The sequence below is a fragment of the Salarias fasciatus genome, chromosome 14 (genome assembly GCF_902148845.1).
Source record: "Salarias fasciatus chromosome 14, fSalaFa1.1, whole genome shotgun sequence".
NCBI lineage: Eukaryota > Metazoa > Chordata > Actinopteri > Blenniiformes > Blenniidae > Salarias > Salarias fasciatus.
The window spans coordinates 34,632,636-34,646,762 of record NC_043758.1 but is presented as its reverse complement, the minus strand read 5'-3'; the positions used below and the strand labels follow the sequence as shown (position 1 = coordinate 34,646,762).

The window sequence follows — 14,127 nt, the reverse complement described above, 5'->3', positions numbered from 1 at the left end:
TATAATGAAAATGTTCTGAGTAAACTTTATATTGGGGATATTACAACTTCAGCTGTCTCCCAAGATAAATCACATTCACCTGTTAACACACACCATCCACACACTCCTGCAGTAACAGCTGCCATGCACCATGTTTACACACCGTCTCAGACTCGTGGACACAGAGAAATGGAGGAATGACACTCTGGAAAAGGACAACGAGTCGCTCCATGTTTAAACCAGTTTACGCTGAAATTCATGAACTAGAGTGGGAAAGGAAGTGTGGTAGTGAGATTCATTTCAACTGTCTGAGTTTCTGAATCAGTGGATTCCCCTGGATATATGGATCTAATTATAAAGAGATAAAAATAGAAAGAAAGACAGAGATTAAAAAAAAATAAACAAAATCCAAGAGGCTTAAAGCACAAATCCTTCCCACGAGGAGGAGGGAGGGAGGGAGGGAGGGAGGGAGGGATGTCGTTACGTCTCTAAAACAACAGTGTGTTTGCAGCCTCGCCCATCAGCAGATGAACCACGAGGCTCACAGGTGACGCATCCTCCAGCTCAGGGAGAGACGAACTGAGAAACCAGCTTTCTTCAGTTTGAATTAAAAAAAACATGGAAAGACTTCATGTTTTAACCCCCTCACTGTGAAAACCACTTTTACCTTATATTTGTAGGGCAAGGCAAGTTCAAGCTTATAGCACCATTCATACACAATGTTCACAAAGAAAGACACAAAAAATTATGCTAAAATCATAGAAACGAATCAGGGCATCTGAAAACATATAAACAACTTAAACAACAAAGTCAGTTAAAACATTAGAATAAATAGTTTAGAAATTTCAAATGAAGTTATTAAAAGTGCATTTGGAATAGTTTATTTTGTATTTTTTTAAATATTGGTATTTGGCGTCCCAAATCGCCCTCAAATATTACGCCCAAATGTCACACTGTTCCAGGTACTTTCACAAACAACACACTCGCTCCACACATGCACTACAGAACTGACACGTTTCTTTAAGAGCGGAGGAGGCGCTTCACTGCATCACCTCAAAAGTCAATGCACGGTTAATGTCAAGGAACAATTTACAACTCAATCACTGTTCCAAACATGAGTTACAAGGGAAAAAAACAAATAAACTTTACTCCGTTCTCTCATCAGAGAGGGTAAATATGCTAAACATGCAAAGAAGTTTCTGTATCTTATCATTTAAATTGTACTATATTAAAATAATAAACCTAGAACCGGCCTGCACTTGGTTATAGTCTAAACATGAGGCTGTTCAAACATATGATGCACTGTAGCTTTTAGTGTGTGTAGTCTGTAGTCAGTCGCTTTACTGTAATTTAATTTAGTTTTAACTACCTAACAAGATAATTTGAAAAGAGTCACATTAAATCCCCCCTGGTGTAACGAAAGTTTACATGAGTTCCCACTTCTGATCCCCAATGTGAAGCACGTGACCCCAGCGACCTGGAAGTGACTTCATGGTGTGAATCACACACACCGCCACATGTGAGACACGTAATAACTGATGAGTCACGGCTGTGTGTGTGTGTGTGTGTGTGTGTGTACCGTGGCAGTGGCTGTCTCCTGTCGCTGCGTCTCCTCAGGAGGATTACTGTTGTTTGCTTGAGGTATGGCGTCGTCATTCTCCAGGTCAGCAGATGGGAGCACATCACTGCAGGAAGACACACGTCTCAGAGTGACACGAGAAGCATGAGGACATGTCAGGCCGCCAGCGGACGCCTGTAGTTTGCTTAAAAAAACACCAGAGGGAGCAAGTGAAGGGGGGATTCACACTGTGTGGCTGAAATCATGACATTGCAGCAGCATGGCCCAGAAAACATCATGTACTCATTTGGTGATCTCTTAATATACTGGTATGTGCAAATAAAAATGAGGAAACGCCAGTTTTGCTGCTGTGAGGTGTAGCTGGAAGGAAACGCAGCAAAAAGCTGTCCTTCATGCAGCTCATCCAGAGAAATGGCAGCATTTCCGGTGGGGTCAACAGAAAGCCACAGGGTCTTTTGTATGCACTCAGGAGAGCAAAGCCCATCTATTCAGAGAGCCATAAAGGCAATCTACCCACAAGGGAGTGCTTCAGCAACAAAAAAGGCCTTTAGTGATGTGACTCAGTGTGTTCGTGAGAGAAGGGTGAGGTCTATTCAGCTTAACTTTCAGTAACAAAGGGAAGAGAGGCAGAGAGACAGGGCTTAGATTTGTCACAGTGATTCAGCGTGACGACATCAGGACATGAGGCCAAGAACACGAGCGCACGCTGTAATTTCTGTGATCCACACTGACACGGCCAATCGCATAAACAGTGTGTAAGTCAGTGGGGAACGCGGCGCAGCGTGAGCCTGATGAGGCTTGAAGCAGGGGCAGTTAGTGTTTCCCTCTCTCTCTCTAACAGGGTCACGTTTCCGCCCCGTCGTCTCACCGCTCCTCCTTCCATTCACGCTGCATCCCGAACGCAAACGTGCGTGGAAACGAGCAGCGCGAGTACATAAAGCTCAACTTCTCCCAGCGTGAGTCAAGATGGCTTTGCATCATTCTGATCAGCTGACATGTAGCGTGGAAGAGGAAGGGGGGGGAAAAAAAAAAAGGGAGTAGCTCACCCCTCAAGGACGTCACTACTTCCTGGTTCTCCCTGGGGTCCTGAGGCAGCATTCTCAATCACCGCGGCAACCACGCATCCAGCCTCCATGATGCTGCCTTACTGCACCGGCCCGCTGTGGAGACGGAGGAGGAGACAGGGAGAGAGAGAGGGAGGGAGGGAGGGAGGGAGGGAGGGTGAACGAGAGGAAGAGTTAACCCACATGAGGCAGCAGCCTGCGCGACTCTCAAGGCGAAAATCCACCCAGACTGTAATCTGTGATGGCATCAGGCTCCGGCGAGCCGAGCCGCCTCCGTGATGAGGCACGGCTTCGTCAGAACGCCAGCCTGTTTTTAGCACCGCGCTGACGGCGCACGCCGATCCGTCACGGCAGCTCCGGCGCCGGTCCCGGGGCAGCGCTACCATACTGAGGGAATAGCTTCACCTGAGGAAGAGCCGGCTGCTTTCCTGTGGCTGTTTTAAGAAACGTTTTACAACACTTGAAAATGAACCTCCGGTTTATGTGAGAGGAATAAAACTCCATGTGTTTGCGCCGCAACACTGTTTCTGCCAACTCCTCCTTCAACAGAGACAATAAAATGTGTTTTCCAAGAACAATTTAACTGAATTTGGTCTTGAGCTGCTATTAAATGGAGTAAGGTCTGCTAGCTGTCCAACTTGCTCCAGCAAGGTTAGTCCTGCACTACACGACTGAACCACAAGATGGTGTATTGAGTCACTTCAAGAGCGTAGAAACAGTTAAAGGTGCTGTAGGCAGGATTCCGCATCTCCGCCATCTTGCTTAGGGTTACCTAAGCAAGATGGCGATTTGACCCATCTAAGATGGCGATTTCAAACCCAGCACAGCCAATCCTGTCCTGTTTTCTCTGACATCACGCCCTTACGCAAGTTAAGCCCCTCCCACAAGAACGTGCGACGAACGCCCCTCGACCAATCACGGTTAGAGCCTCAGGGGCTCTTCTGATTGGTCAAAGATACCTGGAGCTGTCGAGATTCCGTTTCAGCTCAGAACAGAGACAAATGGAAACGCTGCGCCCTCGCGGTAGTGCAGTTATGCTACACTCCTAAAGGATTATCAATGAATACTCTAACATTTAATCCAAAGAAAACACAGAAAAATTAGCATTGACTAGCAAAATCCTGCCTACAGCACCTTTAACGCGACAATGTCTGAAGAGAAGAAGAGCAAAGACAAAACTCTGAAAGTCATTTTGAAGAAGCGAATGCTGCCACTCAATGTACAGTGGTAAAAGACTGATTATATTTGGTCTCTCCATTTTTCTCTCTCGCCAAACTAACTTTAAAATTTTGCGTTCATGGCAATCACAGAAGATATGAAAAAAACTGTAAAGGGATGCAGTAAGAAATGTGCAGCTTGTCTGATTTCTAGAATTTGTGTACCAAAGATGAAAAACCCAGCATTTTTCTGTGTAACACTGTCATGAACACTGATGACTTCTGTCTATTTTCCTTCAAAACAAGCCTCTTTTCATAGTAAATGCACTAAATCAAGCACTTATTCTAGTATTCTGATGAAAAAGACAAGATGTAATAATAGTTTGATATAATAATTATAGTGTGTTATCTATACAAAAGTGGCAATAGATGCACTGGGACAGACCTATATGAGAATACAGGACAGCAGCACTGAATGAGATGTGTCAACACTGTATTATGACCTTTTTCATCATGATATCTCATTCACACATTACTTTAATCTATTTCTCATGAAATATGTGTGATAGTTAAGCCAGTTTGACACACGTGGCATTTGATCATGTTAAATTTAGACCAAGGCGGCTCCGAATAGTCTCTGGTAAAAAAAAAAAAAAAAAAAAGTACCCTTGAAATACCAGTCAGAAGGACACAAGGGTGGAGATTTTAACTGTTAGGTGTTTTTGTGTTACTTATAAAGACAACAAGGTTACCAAACTATGCTAAAAGAAATAAAAAAGGTAACAAAATCCACAGTGCTGGGTCACTGTTACATTTTTACACTGTGGTTGTTGCATCCTGAATTCTTCTTTTCAGTATCAGCAGTGTTGAAGTGAGCAGAGCCATACATGAATATAATACTACGTTAACAAAATGACACAATGCTGTGGTCAGAGTTAAATATTTTGATTCACTTCTAAGGCTGTTTAAACATCTTGTGTTGTAGCAACTTAAAATAGTCACTATATTATTGGCAAACAGTAAAAATGCGATGTTATCATCAGTATATGTACATGGGGGAAAGCCCGTACAGAAAACTCCAAACCTATTTGAATGTATTTATTGCTGACAGGTTATAAATGTATTTGAAGCATATTTTATTGTTTTTTGTTTGAGGGGGGGCAATAATGTCAAACTTTAACTCAAACATGAGTTTTTTTGGGGAAAAAATGATCAAGCTTAAAACGTAATAGCACATTTTATATAACAAATTTTGTTTTTTCTCCTATTAAAAGAATAAGCGAATGATCTGATCTAATAGATTATTCTAAAATTTTTGAGATGCTGCTTTTACATTTATTTTAATAACTTAAAGCGGAACTATTATGCTATTTTTCAGTCACGTCATAGAGGTCACAGAAGCCCAAAAACATAGTATATAAGTTTGTTTGCCTCAGGGGGGGATGCTTGTTCCTCTTGTTGACATAGACAAAGTAAGATTCCAGAATCGCGTGTTTGAGTGTATATTTCCTTAAAAGTGGGGTGCGCAGTTGAGGGAGGTGACTGAATTTTTCACTCCTGGGGGATCATACAGAGGCTCTGGGAGGCAATATGACTGTAAAGACACCTTTTTAAAGTGAATTTTGCATAATATGACTCCTTTAAGACAAATTAACACAAAAAAATGCCTGAAATAGTTCAGTTTCTGGCCTAAAAATTAACAATACTTGGGAGTTCCACTCCAAATGTTTTGAAAAAAAAAATTAAAACTGAGTTAAATTTAAGATGTTGTATTTGCAGATACATAAATAAAAATAAAAGAATTTGCTTTCTCATGTGTAAAACTGAAAACGCATGTCTTGCTGCAGCTCTGCCGTTGTATGTCCGTGTCTAACAAGTCTTCTTAATGTTGTATTCACACACATGTTGACCTTTAGAGTTAAACCTAAGTTTAGAATAATTGAGTTTCGGTGATGCTCACATGGTTCCCGTCCATCCGTTCATTACATCGCCTCTCTGTATGTCAGCAGACAAACCACTTTACCAGGAAGTGAGTTTTCATGGTCCAAACTCAGAGTCTTCACGTCTAATTTGTTATTCGTTTAACAGGCATCACTGCAATCTGAATTAACACATGGCTGTAAATACCATCAACGTGTTAAAACAAGCATTTTCCTTTTACTTCCACTTCTGCCAATAATCACGTATTTCAATCATAAAATAAGTTTGAGGTGTTTAAAAGACGTACATTTGATGGTAATTGGTGATTCTAAATCGTTAATTTGAGTGTGTGTGTCTGTGTGTGTGAGATGTGAGTGTGTCCTGCCTTCGCCCAGATGAGTTCAGCTCCAGCGCCCTGCGTCCCTGAATAAGGCAAAGGGGTGAAAATAGATGAGAGGATGACTATAAAGAGGAACTACATGCATGCCTGTCGTAACAGGCTCAGGTTAGTGTTGATAAGAATTAATATCGACGTGTTTGGACTGAAATCACGATAAACCCTGAACCTATTGAGAGAGAAATGCATGCAATTCTACTTCAGACTCAGAGCAACATAAACAACTTTTTCCTGATGTTGCTTTAATCCTTGGTGGATAAAATGAATCTGCAGAAACAGACTTTAGATGCAATTACATCTGTGAAGCTCACAGTCTGAATCTGCAGCGGCTCTTAATGATTCCAACGAGATCAACAGCGGCGTGTTTCAGCGCTTCACTCCCTTGTTGTATAAACATCCGTCTGCATGTGCCTGGACCGTCTCAGCCTGCAGGAGGGCCGATGCTACGATGGCCCCCATCACTCACTGGTGAGAGCTACTCCTCTCTTTATGTACTGTAAACAAACAGGAGGAATGTCCTGATGGGGCAGAATAATTCTGCTCTAATGTTCTCATGGCTGGCTGGTAAACATGCTTATTGTTTCAACAGGGACTTGAGGGCATGCGGGCGGGGAAATGGACGACCCCTCTGAAGTCCGGCTGTCAGATTAACACTGAGGCAGGTTCACCTCTTCCCGGAGGAGCCCCCGCTAATCACCAGTGAAATGTTTGGAGTGGACTCGCTGGGGCCCGGCCTGCGGCGGCCAGCAGCGGCAGTTTCCCAGCAGCCCCTCTGGCTCCGAGCCTCACCGGGGTCTGCTGTTGACGGACTTCCACAAAGCTTCCTGACTCAGCAGAATGTGCGCCGGCAGACAGATCGCACTCCGCTCTATCCGCTCCATCTCGGACTGTATCTGCTCTCTAATGGGCAGAATGACCTTGGCAGGAGGGGAGCCGGCGCAATACACTTACAGAAAATTAATTCACCGTTTAGCCGGGTTACATCAAGCGCTGCTTCTCAAGGGTCACCTGGGAAAAACATCTCTGGAAAGTCAAAAGACGTAAAACAATCCGTTTCCTCTTCAACATGTAGAACAGCACAGAAACAAAGTTGCACTGCAGAAGTGTAGAAAGTTCAGATTTGTTACAATATCAGGGTGAGTTTGTGCTGAGAGGACACCGAGATTCCTTTAACCTCCATGAATTCAGCGATTTAAAAAAAGAAAAAGTTGCGCGGCTCTGCGTACAGTACCTGACCTTGCTGATTGCACCACATCAGACGGCAGGAACATGCTGTACGGACACATAGCAGAGGAGGACGGCCGGCTGAGCTGCCTGACAGAAAACTCTCTGAATAAAGCCGGTGGGTGAGGAGCCCAACAGCAACATGCGACGGAGCTCTGTGAATCTCACACATCAAGAGAGAGACTATTTTGGAAATGCCCCAAATAGCTCAAGTTATAAAAAGACAAGGCTGTCATGAGTGTAGAAAATTGAAATAAATAAATAAATAAATAAATAAATAAAAAAACAAAGAGTTCTCACAGATATTTAGGTGAGAAAACAAAACGAAGTCAAAGCCTACACTGGTTAAATGTCAGGTGTCACTGCACGTCTTCATTGTCCCGCTTGTCCATCACTCGTCTCCAAAGTAACAACGATCCAAGATGCAGGAATATGAAAAGTCTCTCCACCTGCCACTCTGAGAAACCGGCCGTCCTCTGATGTCGGGAGACTGGAGAACAAAAGGGAGTTGTCCCGGTATCTGATGGCCTACATGGAGATTTGAAGGAAAATAGGCCAGCCTACACAATCCTGAACACAGTCTCTGGAACCGGGACCGGCGGAAGATGGCCGCCCGTCTATTTGTGGCTACAAACAGAGCAGATGTGTCCGAGTGAGTCACAGACGCCTCATCACATGTGAGAGGAGCGAGAAAGAAGAAGAAAAACTGGCATGTCAACTTTTTAACAATAATTACACATGAAGCTGCCTGGCATTAGCTCTAATGCGGCTCCTGTGGAGGGTATTAAGAAGCTCGTCGGAGGGTCTCCACATGTGATTAAGACTCTCACAGTCTTCACAGTGGTCTGAGGTGGGCTGTAACACAACCGCTTCACTTTTTCATAATAGAAATTAATGAGTTGAGGAGGATGTAACGACAGGGTGGAGTAATAAGAAGGCTGATCAGAGCTGGAGGAGTCCAGTGTGTTTCACATCGGTTTATTCTACATGCACAGCTTTACTCTGCACTGTGCTGCAGTGGGTCGCTCCTTCACCTCACAGCTGAAGGTCTCTGGTTTGATTGACATATTACCATTATGCTTATTCACTGTTTTTACTTTTACCGACAAATGTAACATCTTGAAGCCCTCTGAGGCAACTGTTGTTGTGATACTGGGCTATACAAAAATAAATTGATTGATTGATTGATTGATTGGTTCCAGTCTGGACTTGGGAGCCTTTTTCAACATGCATCTTAAAACACGCGCTTCAGGTTAATTTCTGACTTTAAAACTACGAGTGTGTGTGTGTTTTTCTGTCTGTGTGTGTTTGCCCTGTGATGGATGGCCCGGTGACCTGTGAGCTTTGCAGCACTCAGTGAACCTCAGTTGGGTGAACCGCTAAAGAAGAGTTGTGCAACGTTTGGCCTTTTATGAGCTAACTTCTCTGTAATGTGCTATATGTGACCTGGTGTGTTGCCCCACTCTATTTATTCAGTTTGCTGTTTGCTCATATTACACAAATATATGTGTGTGCTCATGAAAGAAAGCATGAGAAAGACATATGCACTGAACTGCCTTGTTAAAAAGTGCAGCTGCACATATGCATATATGAAGGTAGTGAATGAGAGTAATGCTGGCATTCATCTGGATGTCCGTTTGTGAATTAAGTGCTAAAATCCCATCTTTTCTGGCACTTTTTTTTGCTATTTTCCTGTGCACCACCTCCTGAGGGAAGTACAGCTGCGCTGTTCGCCTGTCGTTTTGTGCGGAGCAGACTCTCTTTCAGACATGCTGTGGCTCGAAACGATGCAGGCGGTGGAGATTAGATGGAGCCCACAGAGAAAAAGTAAAACAGTCAAAACACTCAGAGGGAGCTCAGGCAAACAGCACAAAGTCTGGCAGGTAATCCCGCCGAGCTGAGGAGACGGAGCGGTGCTGTGTGAATTAGTGGAAATTAGGAATTGATTACAGTTATCAGGTGCTTGTAAAAGTACGACTTCATAAGGTTTAGTCTCTCTGTGGATCAGTGTAACGATTGACTCTCATTTAGATCTGCTGGGTTGGATCAGTTAGTCTGGATTCGATATTAGCTCAGTATTTTCAACGTCATGAGCTACTGGCAGGCGGACATATTTTTTAGATGTGTCGAAATTCTAGTAACACTGGTTCTTAGAAGAAATGCAAATATGAACTAACAACACTGAGGAAAGTGGAGCATAATAATGTTGCAAATAAATCACAGCAATAACGAGGCTAAAGCTGACTAAAGCTTCAGAGAGACAGCAGCTCTGCATCCGTCACCCTGTCATTAAAATAATAAGTACCAAGCACAAGGAAGCTGGAACTTTCATGGTGTTAAAATGATATTACTTATGTCCAACACGGGTTATGAATGACCCTGTGCTCAAAAGCACTCAATCACAATCTAATATTAAGCCAAACGCCCGGACTGCAGCAGCGTAAAAGTGGAAGCGGGCCGCTGGCTTCGGTGGGGGGTAAAAGTTTTGGTGTGGAGCTCTCATCAGCTCCGCTCTGAATCAAGCACAGACACGACGCACAGCGGAGAGAAAGCCCGGCGGTTGCCATGGCAACCCCTCTCCCATCCATCGTGACTTGATGCTCCTCCAGACTGAGGATGAGGTAACTCGAGGAGGCAAATGGAGTCTCGGAGGAACCTCCGACCGGCGGCGGCGCTGCCCGTCACTCCTCCCAACATCCAGCACGTCGCCGCCGCCGCCGTGAACACCCACCATCGATCACAGGAGCACCCAGTCACTCCTCCTCACAGGGCCAGGAGGAGGAGGAGGAGGAGGAGGAGGAGGAGGAGGAGGAGGAGGAGGAGTTGGGGTGTAGATGGTGACGGAGGGGCAGTCATCTGATCCTATAATCTTCTTGAAATGTACTGGAGTGAGATTAACTTTATTTCATCTGGTAGCGAGTCAGTGTCACGGCTCAATCTTTGCCCCTCACCCTGCGGAGTCGCAGTGATCCCTGATGAAGGGGCAGGAGGCGGGGCGGGCCGGGCGGCAGGCCGATTAAGTCGCGCACGACAAAGATCCAAATATTTAATCAACAAGCCGATCTGTCAGTCAGGATCCCTCCACCAGCCTCGCAGGGGAGACTCAGGGAAAACACCAGAAGATGTTGTGAGATGAAATGCTGAGATATGACTGGAATGCTCAGAAATACAAACCGAGCAACCTTTAACCACCGAGACGCTCTCACTCTGACACCAACACAACTAAAACTCTGTTCACATCATGTTCAGATACGACGACGTCGACTGCAGACAACGATCCTGTTTGTTTCCTCGTCAATTAGTTTATTCATTAAGTTTGATTTAGAAAATAGAAACGTTTCAAGAGAGTCTTTGATGCAAGTGGAACCTCTGGAAGTTTATAGATAATCTGAAATAAATTAGAAAAGTCTCAGTGAAGTATACAATAAAATATAAGACTAGCAACAACAAAAAGACTCCGTGTCTGTAAAGCAATGCTCTCCATCCATACTAGTTAAACGTGTTACCAGTTGCCAGGCAACGTTCATTACAAGCTACAGAAAGCAAAAGAAAACTGATATTCAGATTCACTCCTCTTTATGTTTTATCATCCATGCAAAGCATCACAGCTGGAACAAGTTCCTACTTAGAACATGTGGGGAACTGGGAAGTTTCCCGATTGGTGAAGACACTCGTTCCCAGTTGTACCAATATTATAAATAGTTGAGCCAGTTAGCGTCGTGAAGGGGACTGAACTGATAATAGCATCTTCTGTAATGAAAACCACTTCAACATTCAAACATGTTTGGTTTAGGACCATTTAATAAGCTCAAAATCAGGAAGTGATTTGTTTTGAAAGTTATCAACAGAGACTAATAAAAGCTGGAAACTATTTGACAACCACTTGACTTTTCTATGAACACGGATCCAGAAATACTTTCAGCTCAACATGAAAATCCAGACATGTGCTTCTCACTTTATCCTCAACATGATGTTGATGAAGTTTAATGGAAGATGAGTGGATTTTCATGGATCGCTCATTACTTAATAGTTCTATGAAGAACACCTCAGCTGAAATCCAAATGTGCAACGAAATAACTTCACATGTGGACATTTGTCTACAAACACTCTCACCATTTTACTCCCATTAAACTTCTTCACACCCGTCCCAGTGTAAAACACTCATCCTGACCCATTTTGACTGAAGATGGTCAAAGCCTCACAGGATACTGTGGAGATTGTATTCTCAACATTAAATTGTTGTTATCAGCTTTTGAAGTGGATATAAACTTTAACTCCAGTAATGCTAGCAACGTAAATTATTTGATAAGTCTTCATGTATAGACTGCAACCACCGCAACTGTTACACTTTATAGTTTTACACATAGAATTGTACTTAATGATGAAATAATTGATAGTTTTTCACACCACCTATTGTGAAAAATAATAAGAAAAACATTCAGCTTAAATTATAGTCCTGACGCCCCCACCCCACCCAATCCCACCCCCTCCAAAAAACACATTTATTTTGGCCATCTGTATCACGAAAAAGCAAAAATAAAGCATATAGCTTGGACGTATTTTTGACTTTTACACATAATAACAATTTATGGCAATTCTTTAATAATTTCTTTAGTACATCATGAAAATCATGAGTCTTTTTTTAACCTGGGGTTCCTCTTCATTACAGTAAAACTTTTTCTCTTTTATATTCTTTGAGAACAGACAACTGGTGAAGTAGCTGACTTTTTAAAATGCACGTTTGCAGGATATGTTGGCAGTGTGTGTGCTGCAGCCATTCAGGTTGTTATTTTGTGTCGATATCTGGTGTTTTCCAGTGTGTCCATGAAAAGAAATAAATATAAAAAAAAAACGAAAACCAGGAAATCTGGTTGTTTTTCTAACGTGATGTGATGCAAATCAAAGCAAAACTTCACCAGCAGTGTACTCTGACCTGTTCAGCATGACAGATCAGCAGTCACACACACACACACACACACACACACACACACACACACACACACATACACATGCACATTTAAACGCGCGCAAACACACACACATGCAACATGTCCGCTCCGCTGAGGATCGACGGTTCATGTGGAAATAATGAAAATACAGCAGGTGTTTTGCTGTCACCTGCCCCTGCAGCAGATGAGCACACGGGCGGTGTGTGTGTGTGTGTGTGTGTGTGTGTGTGTGTGTGTGTGTGTGTGCCTACCTGTGACTGTGCGCCGCGCTGCGCTCCTCCTCACGCTGAACGCCGCTGCGCTTCTCCACCAGCAAACATCCCGTCCGCATCGCACCGCGGCGGCCTCACCAGCAGCGCGCGGCCGGCCTGCTCGGGCGGGTCTCCCCGGGAGAACGACCCCCGGCCGGGTGCGGCATCGCTCCAGCGGCGCGCGTGTGTGTGTGGGAGAGAGAGAGAGAGTGAGATTGTGTGTGTGTGTGTGTGTGTGTGTGTGTGTGTGTGTGTGTGTGTGTGTGTAGTCTTTCCGGGCGAGCAGTGGCTGAGTGCGCGCAGAGCTGCGAGGAACTGCTGCCGCTCGGCGCCGGGAGCGCGCACTCAGACACGCACGCGTGCACACGCCGATACACGGATCTCGTGCCCGCGCCTGGGATGTTGGAGCCTCAGGGCTTCCCAGACCTTTTTTTTTTTTTAAATTTCAGAGTGGAGGACCCAGATCTGAGGGAGGCGTGCGGGCGCGGGCGCGGGCGCGGGCGCGCGGGCCCATGCTGGAGAAGACTCAGCCCATGTGGCAGGTTGGGTGGTGTTAGGTAATGCCTGGTACCGGATTACATAACCCTCCAGTGTAGGTGGGTGGCAGCAGTGAGAGGAGTGAAACCTGCTGGACTCATCACTCACACTCCTCATCCTCCTGCTTCCTCTGGAGGAAGCACAAAGAATCCTCGTTTGACCCATTTCAACCAGACCGGAGTGTCATGGACGGCATCGCTTTGTCAAAAATGTCTTCATAGTCTTCACATTATCACATATTTTATTTTCCCATGCGGCTTGCTGCCTGCCAGGTTACCTGTTCCATATGGCGTTTGCCATAGAGAAGCACCATATTGGATTTGTTGTCTATTTTTGAAACGTCAATGTTTTTTTCCATTCACTGAATGACTGTCAATGCAAACACAGTAAAATCTATCTGCCATGCCACTTTATCGAAGATGTCACTAGTTTGACTCAAATGTATGTTTTCGGAACTGGAAAACCTGCAGAAAACACAATTAGAATTAGAGTTTTTCCCAGGCCTCATCTTGGAGAACCACCATCCTCCACTACCTCCTCAAACTCAGATAACATGTTACTCATTATCAGGCAAGTCGGATCTCTCGGAGGTCTGAAGCCTGCAGGACTATGCCGCCCACCAGTACCAGGGATGGGCAGAACACAACTCCAGCCCCCGGTTATATAAAACATGCCAGATTTAGCTGCTCAAACTGATGTAACATGTTGGAGAAATCATGATTTCTCTTTTCTCTACAGCCGTATGCTGCTTCATTCTTTCAGTCTGTCACAACGGTAACTGATGAAGATATCTGAAATTAACCTGACAAGTAGATTGTACTGATTGTCAGTGATTAATGAAACTTTTTAAAATAAATAGAATTACAGCTGTTCCTCACGACTGACTGATCTCAGCTGAATGTCACCTGAAGTCCTGCAGCTTTATCATGGTGACCATTAGAAATATTTGGTTTTAGACGAGAGGATTTGAGGCAATTTGGACTTTAAACTGATGTATTTACCCACTTTCAGACTCATTACAAAACCTATATGAAACACATCTCACAGTTTAGGTTGTCAGATTCAGACAA

At 44.2% G+C, this 14,127-nt stretch overlaps 1 protein-coding gene across 1 annotated transcript in view; it reads right to left on the bottom strand.

Annotated features, from left to right (window-relative positions):
* arhgap32a (Rho GTPase activating protein 32a) overlaps nucleotides 1–12,766 on the bottom strand; it is a 32,780-nt gene extending 20,014 nt beyond the window's left edge. Inside the window, 3 exon segments of the mRNA XM_030109085.1 lie at nucleotides 1,559–1,664; nucleotides 2,605–2,718; nucleotides 12,521–12,766. Of these exon segments, the coding sequence (XP_029964945.1) occupies nucleotides 1,559–1,664; nucleotides 2,605–2,693 (195 nt within the window). The 5' untranslated portion in view covers nucleotides 2,694–2,718; nucleotides 12,521–12,766.
* Between the last annotated feature and the right edge of the window lie 1,361 nt (nucleotides 12,767–14,127).